Source organism: Haliotis rufescens, unplaced genomic scaffold (genome assembly GCF_023055435.1).
Source record: "Haliotis rufescens isolate VD_foot unplaced genomic scaffold, xgHalRufe1.0.p SCAF_11, whole genome shotgun sequence".
Taxonomy (NCBI): Eukaryota; Metazoa; Mollusca; class Gastropoda; order Lepetellida; family Haliotidae; genus Haliotis; species Haliotis rufescens.
In genome coordinates this window covers 39,664,624-39,691,419 of record NW_025963791.1, presented here as the reverse complement: position 1 = coordinate 39,691,419, position 26,796 = coordinate 39,664,624, and the positions used below count along the sequence as shown (strand labels likewise).

Sequence of the window (26,796 nt, the reverse complement as noted above, 5' to 3'; positions counted from 1 at the left end):
TCAAATTCTGTTATACGAGTCATACATGAATGTGTACTGCGAAATGCAACCCAAACTGTCTGCATTTCAGCGACGTGAACTGGAAACTGATGAGTTCCAGGAACAGGTCGAAGATCGATTACCACAAGAAGGCAGACGGGGAGTTCTGGTCAGTGCACAGTGTTTCCATAAAATACCCGACGTTCTCATTAAAACAGAAAGGGGACTAAAGAGGAGTACCTCCATGTACAGGATGCTTTCCTCGCGAATACAAGCATCTTCCCGAGGCAAGGGAGTTAACAGACTGTGGAAGTCCAGTTTCCACCCTTGCCGAACTAGGCTGGAATTTCTGGGCGCTATCGTAGCACCACGATTGGTTATTACGATGTCCCTTCTATCTCCCTGACAAATCAGGTTCTACCTCTCATGTCACTTACATTTGCTTCAAACAAAATGGCGGCGCCCAGTCAAGACGATCTGACCGATAATCAAGATATATATTGTAATAAAACGGGTCTTACCTCGCGAAGTACATCAAATCAGGTGAACACCTTGATTAAAAACATGATTTGGAGAATACCTGTCGACGCCCAGTTGACGGTACCCTTTTTTCTAATCCTGCAGTCGACCGAAATCTGCACGTTAAAATCCATGTTGTTTACGAACCGGATGTCGATTTAGTTACGCGATTTTGATTGGAATATGCATAAACTCGTTAGTCCAGCCAAAATATAACTCCATAATTGCAGCCAAGTCCAGCAAGGGTGGAAACTGGACTTTTACAGTCAGTTAACTCCCTTGCCTCGGGAAGATGGAAGACAAGCAGACACCTGCGTCTTGAACAGTGCGGTATCCAGATACGTGCATAGCTATGATTACAGACTGGGAAGGTGTCTGCTTGATATTGCTCATGCAGATCACTGTGAAGCTTATTCGCGTACTTTGACCGTGACAACAGCCGTGTCTACTTGTATTAGGTTGGTACCCTCCTATGTCCAGGACCGTACCCGGGGTACATCCCTTTAGTACCGTCTTTATACAAACACGTACCTACACTGAATCCCATATTTCATGATTGCAGATTATTAAATCGAGTCTCAGAATGAAACATGTGAGAGGATAGGATATTCGACAAACAGAATTCAGATTGAAGACAATTACGAATAAGGCAAATATGGTGATCAGATGTAAGTCTTCTGCAACATTGTACTTTTTATTTTCAGGATGAGTATTGAAGATTTTCTGAAGAACTTTGACGAAATCGAGATGTGCCACCTTTACCCTGACGCCCTGACTCAGGAGATCGCAGTGGACACGGTGAGACCTCTCTGTGCATCATAAAGAACCTTAAATAGCTGTTTGTTTGTTTGATGTTTAACGCCGCACTCACGAATATTCCAGCTATATGGTGGCGGTCTGTAAATTATCAAGTCTGGACCAGACAATCCAGTGACTGTTAGTCGCCTTTTACGACAAGCATGGACTAATAATAAAATATTCGGGGGGGGGGGGGGGGGATTCAAGAACTAAGTATGGCCTTATGTTTTTTTATAGGAGCCCTAACAAAACCACGCTCCTTTCTTTGTTACAGAAGAAGAAGCAGTGGGAGGTGAAGGAGTTTCACGGCGCCTGGATCCGAGGCGTCACCGCTGGTGGGCCCATGAGCAGCTTCACGTCAAGTGAGGATTCTTACAGTGCAGTGCACAACATACAACTTCAAAAACACTCTTTTCGAAGTCTGTTCAAATTAAAACCTAAAACAAAATGGAAGTGACAAATTTAAGAACCTAATGGTTACGTAGAGGGTAATGTCCGAGTGACTCTCAAATCCTTATGGAGCTGAGGCCCATTACTTTTAAGGAATGGAGAGTTACGAGGATATTACCCTACGTAAAACACATCCGTACTTGTACACGTTGACAAAACGTTCTCTTGTGCAAATATTTGAAAAACAAACCAGAACACTTTGAAGACTGTATTTAAACTGTGTGTGTCGGTCTTCCATGGTGCACGATACTTTCTCTGCTATTGTTGCACGTGCACCTAGCCTCGCCGCGAGCTGATTTTTTCAATGCATGGTTCAGGGCTCTTCATAAGTTCGTAGGGCCCTGAACTTGTATTGGATCAATCGCTTGCATATTGTAAATACATGCTGACGGGGATTTCAGCAAATGTCCCTGAACTAGGATATAAACTAACGGGCAAAAGAAACGCCACCAAACAATGTTCTGGTCTGAAACAAAACAGACGCAAAATGTAGTATCAGTTGATGTTTTATAATAAAATAAACAATTATTCCAAAACGGTATTTGAAAATGACAAGATCAAAAACCATGTACCTAATGTTCTGCAGACACGTTTATCATGCTGTGTACACTGTCCAGTATTCGATCACACCCGAAGAATCGGCGTCGATCTCTTTTAAAGTCCCGTGCGTCACACATGGCTCAGTATCGGATGTGGCCTCCTCTAGCAACGATGCAGGCACTAACACGACGTCGAACTGAGTACACGAGTCTCCTGACGTCCCGATTAGGGATCCAACGCCATTCTTCCTACAGGGAAATTGCCAAGGCATCCCTCGTCAATTGCGGCTGTTGACGTTTCCGAATCCTGCGCCCAAGTGGGTCCCAGAAGTGCTCTATGGGCGACAGGTCCGGTGATTTGGTTGGCCACTGTCATACGGTCACGTTGTTGGCGTTCAGAAAGTCGCTAGTGACTCGAGCTGTGTGAGGGGTGGCATTGTCCTGATGAAACAGCCATGTCGTTACAGGAAAGGCAGTACCATAGGCCGCAAAATCTCATCATTGTAACGACGTTGTGAGATTTCTGTCGATGATGACCAGATCTGTCTCCTGGTCCCCGCAGATGCTGTCCCAGACCATGACACTACAACTTCCATAAGGCTCCACTTGGACGCAACAACGTGCCGTCCGTTCACCATGTCGTCGGTACATTCTCAGACTTGAAGAGCTGAAACCTACTCTCGCCGCTGAAGTGCACTCTTTGCCAATTTCTCTGCTGCCACTGCTGTGCAGTCCTGGCCCATCTCAGTCCGTGACGTCGGTGTAGAAACGTTAACGTCATGCCCTTGAAAGGTCGATAGGAGACCATACAGGCGGAGTCGTCTAGCAACGGTCCTTCTGCTGACTGGATGCCCAAGGCTGTTTGCGGATCATGACGTCACAGTTAGGAATCTGGACCATAGGAAGCACCCGTAAATACCGGTCTTCCTGTGGGGTCGTAACCTTGTATCTTCCACTCCTCAGCCTGTCTGCAGTACTGCCTGTTTGCCTGTGACGTGTGGCAAGTCTGGCTGAGCAGCCCATGATCCTGACAACGGGCTCCTGCGTCGCTCCCATATGCAACATACCGATGACTCTCTCCCTCTGCTCTGCGGTTTGTCGAAGCAATTTAGTTGTTTTAAACGGTTTCACGTGATGTGAGAGTACAATCCTGCTCATGTTTTATACAAGAATTTCATACGGGTAACTTTGTGCACATTTTGCATTTTTTAGTGATTAAATTCATTTTTTTCGCGAAAAGCTCGTGCACAGGGAATAGGTACGTTGCATTCCAGCCATGTCTTCCCAACTGTTTTCCTGTTGTCTGGCAAATTTGTTGCTTTAAATATGAATAGGGGCCCTGCTGTAACACAAGATGGTGCACATATTTAAGGGGTATGCAAATATTTGAAAATATTTAATAGTTAATTTCACACCTGTCATGTGTCGCCGTAACCGAGGTCGACAATTTGACGTCCTCAATCACACGATGCGGGTTCGAATCCCGCTGGCGACGCAAATTTTCCGACAAATTTGAATTCATTCACTTGTTTATATATAAAACAGTAGTTCTGTCTATTTCAAGTGTAAATTAATTGAAATGTTGGTTCAAGATAAGTATAATTGACAAACAACCCCTTTCCTGAAAAATACACAATAGAATGTCGTCACAGATATACATATCCCGGTACAGAACAAGTTCTAGGAGTGTACAATAATTTCTCCATGTCACTGCCAGATGTGAACCCTTTCAAAGTCACAGATTTTTATCCCAATATACGTTGACAGTACCTACCAGTCTGTGGTTTCAAATGGCTGTAATTCCTGTAATTACATTGATCTGTAGTGGCGTGTGTTCCTGCCACTGCTGCGATAGTTAATTATGTGAGAGTGTGTCAAGAGATGCGAGTGTAAATATTTCTGAGTAATTAGAGGAAGCCATCGAGTGATGACCAAAGACCGGTTGTACTAATGTAACACGTGATGTTAATACGGCATAATGGAATTTCTTTTCTGCACCATACACCTATGTTGTAACTATCTTTTATGTGTAGAAAAACTCAATGAATTAGAGCGATAACGTAAGCCTCGTTTGGGGATTAAGCAGCGCTAGGAATGAACGCTCAGTGGCTACCTCTAAGGTTGCATCTGTTTGCAGGGTTGTTCTGGAAGAACCCCCAGTACAAGCTGAAGCTGGACAAGATGGACACCAAGGCCAGCGTCGTCATATCCCTAATGGAGGTCGACAACAAACTGCTCAGGGACGTGACTGACGTCGCTATAGGATTTGTCATTTTCAAGGTACGATACATCTCCTGTAATGAAGTCGTGTTTCATCCTGTAGTGAAAGTGACAGATAATATAAGATTTTTATAAGATTTTACCGTAAGTTAATGTTGTTTTGGGTCGTATCAGCTTTCGTACAGCTATTCCATGTCCACGTTATTTCCAACATCATTTGAATATGCTTTGCTATTTTTTATCAAAAAACACTTCTACACACTTCAAAATGTGTTTAGATCCGAAACCAAATCTAAGCACGTCCCTTCTCTCTTAATTAAAACGCATTTAGGGGCGGTCTTGTAGCCTAGTGGTTAAAGCGTTCGCTTGTCACGCCGAAGACCCGGGTTCGATTACCCACATGGGTACAATGTGTGAAGCCCATTTCTGGTGTCCCCCGCCGTGATATTGCTTGAATATTGCTAAAAGCGGCGTAAAACCATACTCACTCCCTCAAACGCATTTAGAGACCTTAACTGTTTATATCCTAAAATAAAATGAAACTGTGTCTATGTTTTAAACTTAGTGGTGTAAAAGGAAAATGACCAATAGAAGCGTTGTTAGAACAATATCTTCATCGGAAAGCATCAACACTAAGGGCTGTTTACATATGTCATTTCAAATTAGTACCTCTGGCATTCTCAATGAGTCTGGCTGCTGTAGTATTCAAAAGATAATGAACAACAAAAATGTACAGAAATCGAGTATCTCATGTGTTCAAAATATTTGAAATGAAAGATATAATTAACATAGTGTTAAATGAAAGATCACAGTTTAAGACTTTAAAAAGCTGTCACACAGATATAAATATATCTCTCATAACCTGTACATGATTTAATTGTCCTATAATGAAGTTTCCTCCTGTCTGTTCACGAAATGGATTTTGCGATGGATACAACAGTAGATCTGCTATAACCATTCCTTCTTCCACTTCCCGCTGACTGGTGGGAGCAAGCTGATGATATGTTCATTGAGATATTGAAAGTTGATATGCCAGCCCATTTTATGTGTCTGCTTCCTGGATGTGTAAATACATTTGTTCCGTTTTGTGGCATTCCTAACGCATTTAGAGCAAACGTGTCTCGCATGTGTTTAATACATAACCACATTTGGATCAACACGTATCTAGCGTCTGTTTGATACCTTAACACATTTTGACCAACACGTGTGTGTGCTTAATATGCACGTGCACGGTGCTTGATACCTGGTGGTCATAGCTGGCTACGCATACTGATAACTAAAGTACATTTCACAAGGAATGGTCCTAAGAAACATATACATTGATACGGAATGAATTAAACAAGTCATAGTTTCAAGTCGTTTTTACATGTACGGACATGCTAACTAACACTTGAAGATTGGGTTAGTGAATTAAAATCTTTGGCAACTGAAAAGTTCATTTACCCTTGCTCTGTGTCTTTTCAACCATTAGAACCTTTTACAACCCATTGTCGCTTCTGTTTTCACCGCCCGAAAGCGAGGCTAGGATCAGCGGTATTGCGCCAAGACGTATGTTTGACCTCGAGATGTCTAGATGGTTATTTAATTTGGGTAAACAATCAACCCTTAGGTGTCCGGTTTTTTGGTCTTCCTGTATGATCTGACTCAAACTTCGGAAACATGTTAGATATGATTGTCCCAAATCAATGTATATGATCTATTAGATATACAGCATTTCTAATGTTTTTTTGTTAGTTGTGGTTACCACGTTTTCAAACGAAAAGAGGTGGGGTTATTCTTATTCGTGGACAAATATTTAAAACAATTCATAGACAAATAATAAAAACTGGTTAAATAAGGTTCGTAGGTTGTGATTTATCGGACAATAAATATTGGTAAAGGAGATATTGACATGAAATTTAATTAGTCCCTCCCTCTGTCTAAATTCCCAAAGTGTGTACCTCGTCAGTGTTCAGTAACGAAGCCATGCTGATGTATCCCCGCGTAAACTAATAAACCCATCTCTTTTTCTTCATTAAGATTAATCTGATTAATTACCTAGTAAAATACACGTTGGCTATCGTGTTCCTTAAGACAACCAGAGAGGATGCCGTTAAAGGCCAAAATGCACTTTCGTGTTTCAGGCCAAGTTAAACAATTATTTTGTTCGGTTCTGTGTGGGAGCGATTAGGATCAGGTACACAGCAGCAAATACGTTACATACACAAAGAAATATCTTTATCATTACGCCTGTACCTACTATATGTATGCTGCAAGTGAACACTATAAAGTGGTCACAGATAACCGACATGCCTATATTTGCAAGCGACCCACACCTCTACAGAAGCGGGTCCCTTCATGAGATGGAATGCCTTTATCGCTCCATGACTCATCGCACTCCATATCCACGTGGGTGTGAGTTGAACATTACCAGGGGCATGGGTTTTACTTTTTAAAAATGATATCCGGTCATGAAATACGTCTACAAACCTGTAGAATGCGTGCATAAATGGGACCTATTAATAAATTTTATGTGAGGTAATGGCAGTCAGGTGGGGACGCGTGTAATACTGGTGTGGAGGGCGATTGCGTTAGGTTAACTATTTAGGATGGTTAGATCCATATTTTACAACGTTTTACTTTGGAGTACAATGCAACAAGGACAACGTCAGATGTGTGTGCGACCGCCTTCGTGGTCTAGTGGTAGAGCGTCCGCCCGGAAAGCGGAAAGTCCGGGGTTCGATCCAGGCCGCGTCATACCAAAAGACGTTAAAAGATGGTTCTTGTTGTTACCCTGTCTGGCGCTCGGCATTAAGTGGCTAATACAAGGCCTGGTCGGCTCGGAGTCAGTATACTGTGTCTGAGTGGGGTATTCATGTTAAACTGCGGCATGGTATCTCAGTGTGCTAGCAGACAATCCAGTAATCATCGATTCACGCAATTGGGATACGATGGCATGCATCAACAAAGTCCGCGAGTCTGACCATGCGATCCCGTTAGTCGCCTCTTACACAAGCGTAGTCGCCTTTTACGGCAAGCATATTCTACCCCGGATCTTCACGGGTAGAACACCCATATGTTGACACGCTACTCAGTCATAAGGAAAGTGTTACAAATTTTCCAATTTTGTCTCCATAATCATTCGCACATTCAGTCTAATTAAATTCCTATTACACCTATTGTATCCCAGCCGGTCGTTGCTCCAACTGACAAGGCCTTACATGACCTAACCATTATATGTAAGTAGCACAATATATATATATATATATACAAAAATGAGGTAAATGTTCACTCGGTGTACATGTAATATATAATAAAATAATAAAGTCCACGTTAGTCCATCATCTTCTTTATATCAGTTTCATACATAGTACTTTCGCTGTCTCATGACAGCTCTTCAGTGTAACTGACAATGACATATAATGACGTCATACTTATGATGACGTCATAAATTACAACTGTGACGTCACAATGTATTTACACACTCCAGCGACGACACCAAGTAATTTAACAATTGTAGGGAGACTTTTGAATTAAATATACAGTATTTGTAAAGTAACAGTGCAACATTTACGATTGAAATGACAAATCTATTAATACATTCTAGAGTTCAACTTTGGTTTCATCAATTGGATAAACATTTGTTCTTTTTCCAGTCTCAGCTGCTTGTTACTTGTATACAATTTATAAAACGGAAAAATAGTAAATTTCCCGTTTCCGCAATCATCAATGTGTTTGCTGACACCTAAGCATCGAACATTAGGGTCTCTAATCTGCTGTTTGTGTACAGTGACTCTATCTTTTAATTCCATGCCGGTTTCACCGATGTAGTTTTCGCCGCATCCCGAACATCTCATAACATACACCACATCTTTGCTGCGGCAGTTCATGTCGGCTTTCACATTGAAACCCTTGCCATTTGCAAAAAGGAAAGTAGTACCTTCACTTATGATGTTACACGTGCCGCATCTTGGTGTGTTACATCTACTTACACATGGTACACTCTCTGTACAAGAATATTTGGATGGACAAAGAATCTGCTTGAGATTTTTTGGTTGCCTGGTACTTTTTATAATTTTAAATTTATTCAGTCCTTGTTTCATTTTATCGCTTTGCTGTAAAATTGGGAGGTTGTCCCTTATGACTGGCATGATATCACAATTATTAGGATTGAAGGTGGACACAAACGGTATAATTTGATCGCCCACAGATTTTTCATTAGGTTTCAGGAGAGTATGTCTTGGAATTTTTAAAGACTTTTCTATTGCGTCATTTATGACGTCATTATATGTCATTGTCAGTTACACTGAAGAGCTGTCATGAGACAGCGAAAGTACTATGTATGAAACTGATATAAAGAAGATGATGGACTAACGTGGACTTTATTATTTTATTATATATATATATATATATATATATATATATATATATATATATATATATATATATATATATATATATATATATATTGTTTGATCAAAGAACTTGGTATAATTGACATACCAAATACAACCAAGGCAGGTTTTATTTATATTAACAAAATGTATTTGAGACATGCAGAAAAAATAACAAGTGGATTTTCAAAAACAAAGTATTTTTTCTGTCCAGAAAAGAACCAATTCTGTCAAGACATTTGATTTTTCGACTTTCCACCACTATCCCACACAACAAACAAGGAAACGCTTCATTCCATGGGGCATTCGTCACAAAATGTGGTGTCCATAGATATGCTTACATCTCCATCTACAGAGATTCAGATCAATTTGTCAAGGGTGAAGAAATGGAATTTACTTACCAAACAACATGTTACTTCCTAATTGATAACATCTATGGGACATATAGGACGCGCTGTGGCAAGAAGTAGGCATCTCAATGGTCAGCAATGGTGGTCCTCTCCTTGCTGTTATTTCTTTATGCCTGCTCGGGTAGGCCAAATCAAAGCAACTGGATTTGGCCAAAGACGGTTAACTTAAGCTTCAGGTATGTCGATGACCTGTGATTAAATAGCCAATTCCCTCACGCTGACTAACCCACCTAAACTGGATGTAAAAGAGACCAGTGAAAAAGCCTAACATGTTACACATTTAGATCTTTGCATGAAAGTTCAGACTGATAAAATATTAACAAGACAGTATGACAAGAAGGATTTTTCAATAGTCATTTTCCCCCATTATGTTGTGCAATATTCCAGCAGCTCCAGCTTTTAGTGTCTACATTTCACAACTTCTGAGGTACAAACTTCTTTCTCCGAAGATTTCAAAGAGGGTCAAACGACTTCGGATCAAACGTCGTTTGATCAGGGTTGCAGCATTCATTTCTTCAGTAAACCTTTCAAAATGTGGCGGGTGCTACGGGTCAGGCAAGACATGCTTACCATATTTACGAACACCTGTGTCATCACTATTTGATAGTGATTCATGAAAATAAAGCGATGAAACCCTTTCCAAAGAAATCTCTGCAGAAAGCAGAGGAACACATGCTCATGATAAAGTCAGAACCGTAAAATCGATTGCTATTGGTGTCATCGCTGATTTTCAGCAATCCATTCTATAATGTTCACCACAATTTTGCCTTTTACACCCAATGGAATCAGCGAGGACCAAAATTAAGTCGGATCCCTATTTTGACCCCGTGTTCCCGTGTTTGTTTAAGTGATTTGCAGTTGCATGTGTTTGTGACGGGGGCCACCGGTGTAGCAGGATGCGAACACCTGGTATCATCCCTATTTGGTATTGATTCATAAACACAGTCATGTTTATGATATAGTCTGAATCGCATAATTGACTCTGCTTTTAACATATTTTTGTAATGATTATGGAAACTGTCGCGTTAATAATGTTAAGATAAACATAGCCAATTGCTCTTAAGAACGAAACAAACTTGGAAATAAAGTTGTCTTCTTCTTTAAATGCCAACTTTGAAACATTCAGAACTTGTACAAAACAATTTGTAGAGGAAAGTGTGCTCAGACATTAGTCTCTGGGCCCTGGTTTTTCCTTTGGCAGCCATTTTGAAACCAATTTCTCCCACTACTACAGTTGGTGATGGATGCGTGTGTAATTCATATTACAGCGAGTGTGTGTTATGTAAAAACGTAGTTTTAATTAAATGTACATGCAACTTCAATATGCACGTAGTTATATTCAATTTACCTGTTGAAATATTTCAACTATTCGGGTGAGACCACGGGTCGTGTCTCCGTTTTTTTTATCTAGCGCAATGTAAAGAGCAAGAAAATCGTAGTTTTATGATTAATTATTGAAATACCTCATTAAGTTGTTATTGTATACTTTAACAACGTGTTGTTAGGGGTGGGGTGGGGGCTAAAGATCTGTGAACTTTTCCTTTTCGATTTGAATGAATAGCTTTACGACAATTTCACTGTGGTTTGACTCTTTTCGCTCTATAACTGATGTTGATACACTCTCATTTCATCGCTTAGATACAAATGTAAAGCTTTCTCGGGTATCAGCAAATCCAATGTAGTACCTATATCAACATTATATCAAACTGAGGTTGGCAGAATCAGCTGATATGAACAGAAACAAGCCAGACATTTGGTGAGTGAGTGAGTATGGTTTTTAGCAATATTCCAGCAATATCACGGCGGGGGACACCAGAAATGGGCTTCACACATTGTACCTATGTCGGGAATCGAACCCGGGTCTTCGACGTGACGAGCTAACGCTTTAACCACTAGGCTACCCGGCCGCCCCCGAGACATTGGGACATTCGTTATATAATATATGGATTTTTTTACTATATTCTGTTGAATACAAAGTATTCCCTCGACACGCCAAACATATCAAATTACCTCCTCTGTTTAACGTCTTTTTAACAGTGAGATATATTTGGTATTTCTATGTTATGTATGTTGCGTGTAACCGATACATAAATATTCCGTCAGTTGCTATAGACAGTGGTAGGCAGATAGGTATGTATATACGATCAATACGTTTTGTTTTGAAATAAATAAAATTGAAACTGAAATCATCTAACATCCCAAACATATCTGACTTCTGGCGAAATCTGTCTTATGATACTGCAGACTGCTAAACGTCTGTTTGAATTTTAAGCTGCAAGAAGGGAGACAACCCAACCGGCTATCTGGTCAGAACTTCTACGAGTACACTCCGCGGTTGGAGGAGACGTCAGGCAAATTCTGGCCTTACCGTGAGCGGACCATGCGGTTTGAGCTGGAGCCTGGAACGTACGTCATCGTCCCGTCTACCTTTAAGGCATCTAGTGAAGCCAAGTTCTATCTCCGCATCATGGCGGAAGTTGCGCCGAACGCTAGGTGAGCCCTTTGGAAACTTCATTACTTTGAGTACTGACATATTTTAAAAAGTGATTGTAATTTAGTATAATTACATATGCATCTAAATATAGCATTATTCAAATGAAGTTATGTTCGATGTTGTATTGATATAGATAGCTACATATCGTGGTTAGCGATCATGTTAAACATAAGACGTCGACAATGATCAGTCGTTACAGGTAAAATCTCTATGTTTCAGTCCCATAGAAGAGCCTACTGGTCCAATTGGCGTGAGTATTCGAAGTGTTCGAATTGATTAATGTTTGCGGTTTTCCTCATTGAGTAAATGTGGTAGTCTTATTCTTTAAAAAGGACACGCTGCATATAGTAAGAAATAAACAAGCAGATGCTTTGAATGCTAAACAAATGCCCCTCAGTATGTAACCCTTACTGAAACTTTTAATCACTTGAACAATCAACTGATCTCGAACGGTGAATGTTGTCAGCAATAATGATTCACCAGCTAGTGTACGGCATCTAGGACATACACTGATATCCTCCAAATAGTAATATGCCCCATTTGTCACACCCCAATTGTTAAAGTGGACTGTGTCTAAGCCCATTCCTGCTACCTATAGTATCCTACTCAAAAGAAGTTGAGAAACACCCAGTTCTTTCATATTAATGTAGTTATTTTGTAGTTAATTCGAGTGTTCTTTAATATCTTTTGAGTAGTATATATGGACTTTCCCAGCTATTTGTTAACACTTGACACGGCAAGAACAGGACATTATTATTTGATTTTTGGAGAAGCTTTTAATGTTAGGTTAACATAGTTTAGTGACAGCTTGTATTACACATATAGCTTAGTTCGTAATACACATAACACCATAAATAATAACATAGCTCTGATATAGTCATTCAGCACAAACAATGGCTGCATTTTGTTGTAAATGTAAAAAGTCAACGCCAGAGAATAATCAGTGTCGATTATCTACCGAAACAGATGCCATTGGGGGTAAAAGGCAGAATAGAGGCGAACAATATATGAATGGATCACTGAAAGGATAACACCAGGTGTTCACGAAAAGAGTTAGCATGTCCTGTTCTACTGAATGTAGTTTTGATAATACAATCAGCAGTGACAGTTCAAGTGAAAACATTGAAATGAATAACTAAGTCTCTCTCAGCAAACATCTCCCGAGAATCTCAGTCTGCGTTTTAAAAGGTGTCAGGTAAGTTATGACAAGAATCTGAATCTAAACGGAAGTAATCCTGTAAAGTAAGAGAATAAGCTTAATTGGAAACTAACTGCCCTCTTGCAATACATCGGCTATCCCATTAGAGAGGCGGGACATGGTACATCATGCATTCTAGGGGCATGTCGATAGGGAGTGTGACTAACAGGGTTAAATGAAGGGAGAAACCCTGAAAACATAAGTGACGATTCACACCATCCGGGTACGATGACACGTAATCAGCCAAGTCGTAGCGCCAGGTGACCCAATAAATCAAGTCGCTTTTCACGACAAGCTGTAGACCTGTTATGATCGGGGAAGTTGGTAAATGTCCTTTCATACATCAAACATTTGGAGATTGGTTTCTATGTTGGGCGACAGGATGACCACGATCTGACGACAGACGCACTGGAAACGTCCTTCAAGAAAAACGCCGGATCAGACGGGAAAGTGGATGCAGTTTCACTGAGGAACATCTTTAGTGACACAAAAAAAGAAGGTAAGCAATGACAATACAACTACATTATGTTTGTTTGTTTGTTGTTTAACGCCGCACTCAGCAATATTCCAGCTATATGACAGCGGTCTGTAAATAATCGAGTCTGGACCAGACAATCCAGTGATTGACATCATGAGCATCGATCCACGCAATTGAGATACGATGACATGCATCAACCAACTGAGCGAGCCTGACCACCCGATCCCATTAGTTGCCTCTTACGCCAAGCATAGTCTCCTTTTACGACAAGCATGGGTTGCTGAAGACCTATCCTACCCCAGATCTTCACGGGTCTACAACTACATTAAGGATGCTGTTGTTACAAGAAATTCAGTTATCATTTACACAGTACAACTTAATGTCAGACTGCTTGTTGTGTTGCAGAGTATGGAGCCAGTGACGGCTACAGCCTCGAGACATGTCGCTGCCTCGTCGCTTTGCACGATGTATCCTTGTGAACCAACTCGAACGAAAAGTTGTCTGTGACGTTTGTTGGATGTTGGTATTTTAATGTGACATCAACGATACCATTTTAATATACTGGTTCGCCTCTGTTCCTCACTAATATTGTGTATCTTTGTTTGATAGACATTACTTAGAAGTTGACAGATGACAAAATTGAGATAATTTATGGATAACAACTTCTTTAATCCCTGACAACGGTAAAACGATCTATACCGAAACGTCGCCTTTACCGTAAATAAAGAAGTTGTTATCCATAAATTATCTCAACTTTTTAATATTGTGTAGCACCGAGTAATAATGAAAGTGGAGTAAAAGGTAACTGCCACAGTGAATATACACACTGTTCACTGTGTTCCGATTGATTCTATTAAGTATGTGATGCTTCTTTCTACATTAACGGATTTTTTTTATGACTTGTGTGAAACTAAATGTAATGTCGATGCTATCGACTTGTTGATACGAAACTCCTGTCTAGATTAATGAAGTTTAATGGATTGTTCTTTCTGAAAACTGAGGTTTATCTGTGCCAAGCCTTCACCGGGCATTAAACATGTCAAAGTAAAAAGGTCGCATACACAAATTACTTGTTTCCTTGATAAATCACTTTGTACAACGACCAACGCATAAATGCTATTTTTTACCCTCATAGCCGCGACCTTACGATAGTGTGTGTGTGTGTGTGTGTGTGTGTGTGTGTGATGGTGTGTGAGTGATGGTGTGTGTGTGTGTGTGTGATGGTGTGTGAGTGATGGTGTGTGTGTGTGTGTGTGTGTGTGTGTGTGTGTGTGTGTGTGTGTGATGGTGTGTGAGTGATGGTGTGTGTGTGTGAGTGATGGTGTGTGTGTGTGTGTGTGAGTGATGGTGTGTGTGTGTGTGTGATGGTGTGTGTGAGTGATGGTGTGTGTGTGTGTGATGGTGTGTGTGTGATGGTGTGTGAGTGATGGTGTGTGTGTGTGAGTGATAGTGTGTGTGTGTGAGTGATGGTGTGTGTGTGTGTGTGATGGTGTGTGAGTGATGGTGTGTGTGTGTGTGTGTGTGTGTGTGTGTGTGTGTGTGTGTGTGTGTGTGTGTGAGAGAGAGATGGTGTGATGGTGTGTGTGTGCAGATTTAACGATCGGTTTTCCTTAACATGTAACTCAGGTTCCAATTGAAGGGTTGTTAGATCTTACGAAAGTGAAAAAAGCCTGGGACACTGTCAAATTATGGACGGTAAGTTGATATGTATACATTTGTATGATATTTAAGTATTGAAAACCCCTTAATTCGATGTCCTGCGGCCGATCGAAATTATATGCAGTGTTCCAATGTTCGAGGCAAGCAGTTTGCTGATAATTGACCATAGCTGCAGATAAGAATTCTGATTTAGCATAACGCTGCATCGTCCAACATGGAGTAAATGAGGTTTCACTGAAAACAATGTACTGTATCTGTTGTCTTAAATGTATTTTAGAACATAGTTTATATAATTCATCTGTATCAAACTATCAAGTGGCAATATTCTCCGAATTATGGACTATGTAATACATGTAAGTAAATATTATCAAGGCCCCTTGAAGATCCAGGTGTTCAGCAGCCCATGCCTGTCGTTATAGGCGACTAACGGGATCTGGTGGTCAGGCTGGCCATTGTATCCTAAGTGCGTAGGTCGGTACTCATTAATAAATCACTGGATTGTCTGGTCCAGACTCGATTATTTACAGTCCGCAGTCATAAAGCTGGAATATTGTTGAGTGCGGCGTTAAAAAAAATAAAAAATTATCAGGCAGGTTATTGAGGCGTGTATGACCAATTAAAAATCAAACCGTTATAGCAATTCATTTAAATGCAGATTGGAAGCTATTAAGTTTGATGAAGATATTGTAATTTCTATTTCAGAGAGCCTTTAAGTCCTTTGATTTGGATAGCACAAAGTCAATAGACTCATATGAATTGGGAGAACTTTACAAGAAAGTCGGTATGTTGCCATCTTAAACCCTTTTTGTTTTGCATCTTGAGTAAGTGCTGAACATGAATGTTCAAAATCTGCCCTGATTAAGTGAACAAAAATGCTTTCCTCACTAAATTAGTTTGCATTTGCCTCAGATTCTGTTACTACCTTTCTTACTATAGTATTGGCCTTCTGTCGTTTACTGTTGAGTCCCTGATCTGTTACTGTTGGATGTTCATTTGTTTTGTTTGACATTATTTAGTGTTCGATTCTGGGGCTATTGTGTATAATAAACAATAGACCCAGAATCGAACACTAAATAATGTATAATATAGTTGTATAATTGAAATAATGCCATGCACCCTTATATAGCATATGTATTGTCTTTTAGTGTTTCGTCTTTCTTCTGTTGTTATCTGATTATCTTTTAAATATTGGATCTTTGGCCTATTGTGCTTTAACAATGGATCGCTTTTCGCCTAGCTAATCATCCCTGTGACGATTATGTATCTTGATCTATTGTGGTCGGTCAGTAGTCTAACGGAGATACTTCCGTGTCCCCAGGCTTCGCTGTGCGGTCTGAGGTGCTGAAGGCAGTGGTGCGGAGATACGGAGGGCGAGATGGTGTCATCAAGGAGGATGACTTCATCCAGAGCCTCTGTAAAATCATGACACTATACTGTGAGTTGCGTGCTATACACTATCATTTAGGACTCCTGAAGAGCCGGGTCTTTATGCTGGTATTTATATTAAATATCTACCATGCACAAAAACATGTGCATTACTCAGATCACATTGGCTTAAACCTACCCGAGTTTGCCCACTTGGTCTGCAGTGACTGCCTGAAGCCTGGCCATTTATTAACACAGCAGTGCAGCATAGCTTATGTCCGTAATTATTGTCATTACTCGTGCTTGTCGTGAGAGCCCACTGACAGGATCGAGTGGTCAGGCTCGCTGACTTGGTGATGCATGTCATCGAATCTCAATTGCATAGGCCGATGCTCGTAAGCGGATCACAATATTGTCTGGTCCAGACTCGATTATTTATAGACTGGCGTCATATAGTTGGAACATAACAAACAAACAATTTATCATGTATATATTGACACTTTACCTGTGATTTCTTTGCTATACATAAACAAATATACTAAGGGACTATACTGTGAGTGGCATGATCAAGTATTACTGTTTTTCTCTTAAATTTAATGTGAGAGATGAAGTAAAGATGACTTTAAAATTCTAGTTAACGATAACCTTTTTTTCTGCATATATGTGCTTGTCTTTAATCAACGCTATAAATCAAACTGAATATAGACATACAGAGGTTGATGCAATTTTGAAACACTTGATATTTTGTGTGATATATTTTCAGATACCTTCAAGGCAAATGCGTACGATCAGAAAGTGACAATGGACTTAAACCAGGTACTTTGAGATTACCACAGAATGAACAGAGACACCATTAGCCTTGTCTATGTGTATAATTTCCATTACCATTAGGGTGTTCATTGCCTTTAACCTTGTAACCAAAATTATAAAACTCATAATAGTGTTTCGTATCGCTGCTAAAAACAAAAGTATTATTCAGAATTAAAGGCCACGTGGCCCAGAGAACAACAGACATGAATAAATCATATGTAGCTACTGATGTTTTCCATGTGTCTTGATTTCTTCTTTTCAGTGGCTGAAGTGCACACTGTACACCTAGCTTCAACCCCTGGCAGTTCTCACTCGGGTACTCACGGCCGTCAAGATGTGCTATGTGACTTTTAGATGCATAGTGTGTGTTCTCTTGTTAATGTTAATTACATATTTCATAACTCATTTCATTTTCATTTCACTAGTGTGAATACCAACATTAATTCTGCTAGATTTCTCAGTATTCCTTCCATCTAAATGATGTATTTTATTCTTTCTTGCTAGCAATATATCACGCTTGTATTCCGTTCCTTATACAGAGACCAAAGTTGTGCCTATTAACGGCGTTGTGATCAACAGGAAAGATCCACTGGCCTCCTTGTCTAACATTGCTGAACATGAACTAATCTTTTTTTATTTCTGATCATTGATGTGATAGGAAATCACTACATACTATAAAACAAGTATGGCTTTATAAAATGAAATTTTTTTAACGCTTCCAAACGATAGGTTTTGCCATATAGTAACTAATTACATTAGATATTGGAGTTTTAGAGACGTGTATTAACAACAAAGTCTAGACCTTAACTGGAAATATTCACTGCACCGTGGCGCCCAAATGGATTACCAAGCACACATTCTGTCTCTGGATGCATAGCCACTATATCCTATAACCATTCCAGGTGTTTTTGTTTGTCCTGTGAAGCAATGTGATCACATCCAGCATACATCTCCTTATATGCCGAGACCCTGCATGATCTGATTTCAGAGTATCAATGATGCATGCTTCATTTAAATGCATATCAGTATGAGTGTGTTCAAGTGTGTGGTTTCACTATATGCCATTATATATGTCACTTTTTATCCTTCCTTATATACTCAACGATATAGTACTATTGAATAATAATGAATAATACATTGGATTACTTTAATTTACGTTATATATTTATCGTCCATCTTTTTGGCCCTGCATAATATCATCATCTTTTTGTTCAGCAGAAAGTATATTTTCCTGAGACATGTGTATAAAGCAATAAACGGTTTCACAAGTTATTGAACCTCAAATTAACGAACAAATGTAACTTGCTGCAACAACATATGCACAAAGAATATTGTATATTCGTGTGTTTACAGAAAGTCGTGCAGTAACAGTAGTGATGTTATATTTCTAGTGTCGTGTCAGAACCTGTAGTATGAGTTAATACAGTATTGACTTACGTCGCGTCGAAAGAGATAAAGACGTTGAAATCCAAGTCACCTCGGTCTTCAAAAATCGTGATATTTTTTGTTTTGTATATATGTTTTGAAAAATGATCCTGTATTTTCTAAACAAAATAAATTATATTTTCTTCAAAACGCCTACTGGGTTATATTTTCCTCAATATGCGTACACAACTAATGCTTTTTTACATATATGGTTTAATGTTTTCACAATCGGTATGATGACATGCTGCCTTTGATGTTTGTAGGGAAGTATGATGGTAATACACTCTCAGTGTGGTGATGCGTTCATTCAGGTTTGGGCGATCTGCCACCATTTGTAATATATGACCATGACATAACCAGTTCATAATGATCAAAGGGTTCATTTTTAAACCGGTATGTTCTAGTGAATGTACAACTCACTCGTCAAACGGTCTGCGCCGGCTACATGGAAACACCACGCATTACTAGGACATCCGTCATACTATTCGTGCTCAAAAGTTGTTTGATCAAGGTTACAACATTCCAGGCCTCGATAAAGCTTTCTAAAAGTTTATACTGAACAAGTGGGAGACATGTCCACAGTGACAAAAATGATGCCCCATGCAGTTCCGGGTGTTCACGGGGATTTCTATTTCTATATTTTTAGAGGTGATTGGGTATATTATCTGTAAACTGTGACTACACCACGCGAACTGGCAAATCACAAGATGCAAACCTCCTGGTCCAGAATGTTTTATCCGCGAATTCCTAAATTTTCGTCTGTGTCCAGAAATCAGTTCTTTTGAAGAAAACGTTTCTTTGCTGAAAGAGACCACATGGTGATTTTTTTAAACGAAATGACGATTTTCCGTCCAATCAGAGGTCAGTACATAGTCAGAACTTGATCCCAAATCTCGTCCTGATACAGGTCCGATATAGTTTGGAGTGTTGGTCATTCATGGTGATTGTAGACGAGATCTGAAAAAAGCAATGATCTTACAGATAGATAATTACAGACACTTGGAGAGGGAAGCGGTCAAAAGCGCCAGGTGCTGAGGTCGTATCCTGCTCGTTACCCGGTTGTTATTTATCCTTGGGACCAGCAGTGTTTACAGGTCGCTACCACTTGTGTACAGTACATACACCCTGTGCACTCAAAAGAACCCACTCATCCGATGGTAGATAACCAGATAATTGAAACACGAATACGTACATACACCCGAAACACGAGTACAAAAACTTGTGGTGTCACCCTGGGCAAGTGACACAGTTCAAATGTGCCTCTGTTCACCCGGCAGAGAATGGGTAGCCGATATGTAGCGCCCTAAGGCAGCTTGGGTTATATACTCATCACAGAGTTGGGAATGATAACCGGAATGCAAACGGCTCCACTGGTCGGGGAACAAATGAAACTGCATTTGAACAGATACTAGTACCTGGATACCTGCGGTATCGAAGTCGACTGGCCTGAAAAGTAAAACAGAAGGCTTTCTGTTTCCTGCACAGGACCAGTCACTTCCCACTCGAAAACGTCAATGTGTGATTTTGCATCGAAATGTAGATTACCAATGAATTTAATGAGACTGCCCTGCACATTGTCAGTGGATGCCCAGCTTTGGCACAATGATGGTGTAGCTCGATCATTTTATTACCGTCTTCGCTATGCTTGTGGTTATGACACAGAGGTCCATCCATGGTACGACCCAGAATATGTAAAAGGCGTCATGGAAAATGATAAATACAAAATTCTTTGGAATAGGCCCGTTTTCAGCCTCAGACATATCCAGGCCAGCAAACCTGATCTTGTCCTTGGCCAAATTCAAGATTCCCCATTGTTCTGGGTGCCTTAGGTTTGGTACCTCCCAATCTGTTGACTGACATTGGGAGAGTACCCGGGTTTGCTACCACGAATACTGCCCTTCTGACAACCTTGGTAATGCAGAAGGCTGTAGTTCTTGGGAGTCTTTACATTCTCCGAAAAGCTCTGGGTGGGTTCGCCTTGGCAGCGCTTCCCGAGAGAAGCCCCGTTCGCTGTCTGGGCTGCGTGTAGAAAGGGCAAGGGCCTTGTGCTGATGATGAGCCTAACATGCCTAACTGTGCCAGGATCACCCAAACCCTCTTTGCTGTATTTTTTTATTTTAATCTGTAAATAATAATAAGACAAATAATAATAATAATATCTTACAAGTTGTGCAAATACACACACTCATCTACCTGTGTGCGACAATACAACATGATACAGTAATCAGACTACAAACTTAGTAAATTAATAAATATCGTCAAAGTCATCGGTGCTTTTTTCTAAATCAAAGCCTTTTTTAAAATAGTTATATGGTAACCATACAAAGTAAATACGTATGAAATAGCTGGACAGGAACTAACGAGGAGAGTGGGTTGTGCTGGTGTCAGCCGGGCTTCGTTACTGGTTCGAACTCTGGTTGTGTGGGTATAGAGGAAATAGGTTTGGTTGACATTATTGTCGGTGTTGAAGTATATTTCTGTAGATATTTTTCTGGACCTAATGTTGAATATGTACGCATGTGTGGCAGACTTGACACTCGGAACTCGTGTCTTTACAACATAATGAAGGAGGGTCACGACTGGTGTCTTAGCGCACTTTACCGGTGAATGGAACACACAAGTATAAGGTCAACACAGGGTTTAAGATTTCTTTAAAATATGATACTTACTACCCAACACTGGTGTCTGTGGAACACAATAATAGAGAGTAGACAGTGGCGTCTTTTGAACAATATACTACAGAGCCTGCGTGAGTTTGTGGTTATGGAACACTGATTCGTTTGCAACAAACGTTTCGGACCGACAGAGGAATCTTTCACTCCTCAAAAAAGAACCGCTTTGGAGATAATGAGAATATTGATTTTGTTTATTCATGAAACGTTCAATACAAACGCAATATTTTTGATTGAACGAGGTTTATAGTCAACTTTTGTAGCTTTATACAGCAACTTGTTTTAAGAGTGCACGACAATGTCATGGAAAGGACATTAAAAGCAGAACGCACGTGCAAGTTGTGACAATCAAGTACGGTGACAATGACTAATGGGTGCCAAACGTCAGGCAACATGTGATAAGTTTGTCGACATCGACATCGCCCAGTCAGCAGTTGCACGTCATTTGAACGTACACCAGAGCACCATATCTCGTTTATCGGCTCTGAATATCCACCTGGATTCAACCCAAGATCCCCCGTGAAGTGGTAAACCAAGAGTCACCACCCCTGCTACATCCGGGTCTTTCCAACCTACGTCATCGACATTCTACTGCCACCGAGACTGCAGGACGTGCCTGGTTTGAGGAGGGTATTGGACAAAACAATCAGGAATCTTCTGTGAGAGGTGGGAATTAGACGCAGAAGGCCGGCATCAGTCGCTGTATTGAGTGAGTGAGTGAGTGAGTATGGTTTTACGCAGCTTTTAAAAATATTCCAGCAATATCAAGGCGCGGACACCAGAAATGGGCTTTACACATTGTACCCATGTCGGGAATCGAACCCGGGTCTTCGGCGTGACGAGCTAATGCTTTAACAGCTAGGCTACCCGACCGCCCCTGTCCCTGTATTGAGACGTTTGCATCGACGACAACGTATGAGATGGGGCAACACCGTACAGGCAAGACTCTGAGAAGCCGTCGGCGAGTCTGGTTCTGTGATGAATCAGGGTTTCTTCTCCAACGCCGAGATGGAAGACGTTAAACGTCGAAATTAACGTTTTGCATTGAACTGCGTTCAATGTCGGAAGTGTGGTTGTTTGGGGAGCCATATCATACACACGGTGGTCAGGGTAATTTGACAGCAAATCGGTACTTCGACCAAATTCTTCAACGTCACCTTCTTCTGATTATCAACCGACAGAGGGAGTTGTTTCAGCATGACAACGCTACACCACACACACCTCGTGTCACTGTTGACTTCCTTCAAACGTCAATGTCCCAGCATGGCCTTTCTGATCTCCGGATCTGAACCCGATAGAGCATATGTGGGTTGAACTCGATAGACGTGTACGTCAACGTCAACATACACCACAGACACTTACACAACTGGCCACCGCGTTGTAGGAAGAATGGAGGAGAATTTCGCAGATCAGAATCCGTAGACTTATTCAGTGTGTGCCAAGCCAAGCTGTAGAGCAGTGATAACAGCACACGGTGGTCACACCAAGAACTGATCGGAGCGCCCCCTCGTGAACGTACATGTCCTGTATTGCCATTATGTCTCCAGAACATGTGACTATCACCATGCTAAGTGTCATCCTTGTGTAACTCAAATTACATGAAATATGCACATTTATTTGAACACAGTAAAAAAGGTCAAAGTTAGTTTGTGCGTTTCTATTGAGGAGTGTAATACTAGTGGCTCGACACTGGGGTATTATAGAACACAATTAACTCGTGTCACTTGAAAGCAATTATTGAGAGCCGACATTTGTGTTTTTGGAACAATACTTTGGGCCGACACTAGTGTCTTTGGATCACAACACTGGACATTTCACACTGGTGTCTTTGGAATACAGCTGCAGCGCCTTCATCATTAGCCAGATTAACTCCATGGCCATAGCTGCAGCTACACCCTCGGCCGCCAGTGCAGCAACTATTGCTACTCTCTCACGGTCTCCAATACTGCTGGACTGGGCCTTCTCCATGGAAACTGCTGTTGAACACAACTCTCTCTCAGTCTCAAATGCTTCAGCAGAAACGGCATTTTCCATGACAACAGATGTAGCTACTCTCTCGGCCGCCAATACTGCAGCAGATTGGGCCTTCTCGATTAAATAGATCTTGACGGCATCCGTGGTTCCATGACCCAATCCCATGTTGCGTAAATGTTGAGGCGTTTTGATCACGACACTGTCTTCCATCATCAGATGGGACACCGGAATATATGAGCAAATGAGCCATAGTGTCCCCTACGATTTGATCTGCCACCACATCCGAGTAGATGTAGAAAGTATCAAAACCAGCTAGATGGTCTGCTTCCTGGACAAGCTCAGCCGAGACAAATCTTCACAGACCATGGGTAGCTGAACGAGTCCCAATATCCGTACCTGGGGAGCTAGTAACACCTGGCGGGTTGTGCACGCTGAATATGTTGCATTGTGATCAGGCTTCTTGTCTGTTCTGTGGGGAGCATCAGTCAGAGTCCTTCACATGTCTTTCGGGGATTGGAGCATGAAAGTTTTTTCCCTGCATTTCAAATCGGAGTTGCTCTTTGGGGTAGTTCACAGAGACTTGTGTAACGCCCTCTACTATCCGCCTGGTAAACATCAGCTGTATACTTCTGAAAAAGGAGTGCAAAAGGTTTGTTGAAGCAATATGGTCAGTGTTTTGATCAGTACTCGACTGGAATAAACCCATCCTAGAATAATGATCTTTTTGGTTGTCACTCTGGGGGTGCCTGGCTTCTCTTCTGTCACTGTAGCATCAAGGGTACGTGAGCATGAATCCTGGTAATTTCTACCAAGTTCACTTCAAGGACAACCAGGTTGAAGAGGTGGGACACATTGTACCATTGGAAAATAAAGTTCACTCACGCCCACTTCCAACTGCTGACGATTCACTTGGATGGGAAGGGGTAGTTGGATTACATAATGATTCATACTGTTTTGAGGGTGAGCATCACTGGGCAATGCCACATAAAAGTCCCATTTGGAAAACAACGCATTCATCATAGACATCCTGAGATACCCTTCGGGGACTAGACTGGACACGGGGGAGGTCGGGGAAGGAATGGTCAATGCTGTTGTGGCTGATTGCGTAGAAGGTACCAATATGGGTTGTGGGAGCAAATACCCCAAGCTGCTGGCCAACAAGGCTGTTTACAACTGTTTCTCACTGTGTTCCAAAGCCAACTAGACCATACTCATGACAACCATTCCATATATATAAATCACATGGGAGAAAAATACCACTTCACTTCGAAGTAAGTCCATGCCAAAGCAACACCAGCATGATGAACGTTATTTGCTGCTGCTTCTACTACCATGTGAGGAAGACATAATTGTGGGGATCGGTTCACTCTTCGTGATGTCCAGAGACACAACTAATAGTTTAAGATAAGGGAAGTATATTTTAAGATCACATGGGCAGCAGGAACCCATTAATCAAAGCTGGTTCTCGTGCTGAGGTCACTCAAATCAGCTTGCCACAAGTCATCCACTCCACCCCAACCGTAATGGTCCCCGGGAAACGATCGTTATCCTGGTTTGTGCAAAATATGTCCTGGGTTTTCAGCCATTGACGAATCTGACGTTGTGTGGACCTTTGGGACGTCCCAGAATCTTTGGCATGGTATCCTACAACACATCCACCATACCCTGCAGGATGTTTGCAATCATAATAGGTGTCTTGGGGCCATCGTGTCCAACAACGTCTTTCATGAGCGAAGATGAACCCACAGTGGTGCCATTGCTGCCTGTTTTTCTCTTAGGATGTCTCAAGACGATACTGTCCCTGACCTTGCCATGTTCCCTTGTATTAAAAGTGAATCCACTGACGGGCCCGGTTGAGAGGGGAGATGACCTCTGCCCCCCCCCCCCCCCCCCCCCCCCCCCATTCCTTCGGTTCCTCAAGTTGGGTTGATTTTGGCAAAAACAAGTCCTCCCCATCCTGGTGTATGGGTGCCAGCGCTTCTTTATATGGTTGGCACATAACTGATTGGTTGTCCTTTGGTTTTCATCGTCCATGACCAACGTTGTGGGTTGCCAATCAGTTCATGAGGCACACTGCTGGAAGCTAAATACTTCCCTAGAATATTCCATCCAGGTTGGGGTTCTGTTTAGGTACGTTGTCAAACCAAATCATTGATGAGATATTCACCATGTTGGCCCCACGCATCGGTTCCCCTTCCACCATAAATTGTTCCTCTCTGTTCCAACCTAATTCTAAGTGTGCCTGAATGTGTTTCATCAGTTCCGTGGCTTTGGATCGTAGTGTTTTGGGGACAGTTTGCACCACTTCATTCAGAATGTCCTGTAAGTGCTGAGATTGCTTACCAGTCATGGGGATTCCAGCCAAGGGGATCCCTGCCTCAGGGGGTCGTTGTTTGGTAGGAGCTTGTTGTGCTGCTTTACCTTGAAAAGCCAAGGTCTGCTGCAGTAAGGTGTTACACTGCTGTTCTCTGTCCTAAATGGGACACTGTCTTCTTGGATTAAGGCATCCATGTCATGAAGTGTGAGCAATCGTTTCTGTTCCAGCAGGTTGGACTTAAGCAAATGTCGTTGCCATTTTAACTCTTGCAGACCTTGCCATACCTCTTTTGGGATCATAACTATTTTCCGTGCATGCTTCGTGTTGGGTGCTGGTGAATAACCACACCTAGCCACAACCCAGGATGCTCCCTCTGTTTATCTCCCATCTCCCAACAGTCCAGACATCTTTCGTTTATTGGTTATGTAGTAGGGCGTGGAGTCATCCCACAGAGTGAGTGCGTGAGTATGGTTTTACGCCGCTTTTAGCAATATTCCAGCAATATCACGGCGGGGGACAACAGAAAATGGGCTTCACACATTGTACCCATGTCGGGAATCGAACCCGGGTCTTCGGCGTGACGAGCAAACGCTTTAACCACTAGGCTACCCGACCGCCCCCATCCCACAGATGACAGCCACAAAAAGAGTCACAATGGCCACAAACCCATAGTCAAAACGGTGTTCTGACAAGTGTACCAATCTGTTGTGAAAACATCTGTATCTTTAATCCTAATGATGTAAGTACGACCGAGTAATACTGAGTAAACTCAGTGTCAACTTAATACATATACAACATGCAGGATTGTGTACCAACACTGCTACAATAACATTGTGGATATGGTGTTATGAACTGTTATACATTGTATATAATACAATTAATGTGACACAATACTTGAGTTTGTCTTTATTTTCTGTGTGGCCGTTATGACTTTTTTGGTGGTCGTTTTGACTAAGGTTTGTTGCCGTTTTTATCTTTTTTTCTGTGGCCGTTTTGACTTTCCCTATTTAAAGGCCGTCCTGACATGAGGCCGTTTTGACCGACTCCCGGTAACATAATGACTGCTTGGGCACAGTCACAAAACACGTCATTAGATAATCAATCACGGTTTTTGTA

The 26,796-nt window shown here is 41.4% G+C and overlaps 1 protein-coding gene across 1 annotated transcript in view; it reads left to right on the top strand.

Moving 5' to 3' along the window:
- Positions 1–18,867, top strand: part of LOC124149370 (calpain-B-like) — a 39,032-nt gene extending 20,165 nt beyond the window's left edge. Inside the window, exons 8-20 of the mRNA XM_048392719.1 lie at positions 71–148; positions 1,203–1,296; positions 1,571–1,658; positions 4,423–4,565; positions 11,561–11,781; positions 12,002–12,032; positions 13,362–13,479; positions 13,864–13,925; positions 15,085–15,153; positions 15,820–15,898; positions 16,436–16,552; positions 17,246–17,298; positions 17,555–18,867. Of these exons, the coding sequence (XP_048248676.1) occupies positions 71–148; positions 1,203–1,296; positions 1,571–1,658; positions 4,423–4,565; positions 11,561–11,781; positions 12,002–12,032; positions 13,362–13,479; positions 13,864–13,925; positions 15,085–15,153; positions 15,820–15,898; positions 16,436–16,552; positions 17,246–17,298; positions 17,555–17,581 (1,180 nt within the window). The 3' untranslated portion in view covers positions 17,582–18,867. The remainder of the gene's footprint in view (positions 1–70; positions 149–1,202; positions 1,297–1,570; positions 1,659–4,422; positions 4,566–11,560; positions 11,782–12,001; positions 12,033–13,361; positions 13,480–13,863; positions 13,926–15,084; positions 15,154–15,819; positions 15,899–16,435; positions 16,553–17,245; positions 17,299–17,554) is intronic.
- The last annotated feature ends 7,929 nt before the right edge of the window (positions 18,868–26,796 follow it).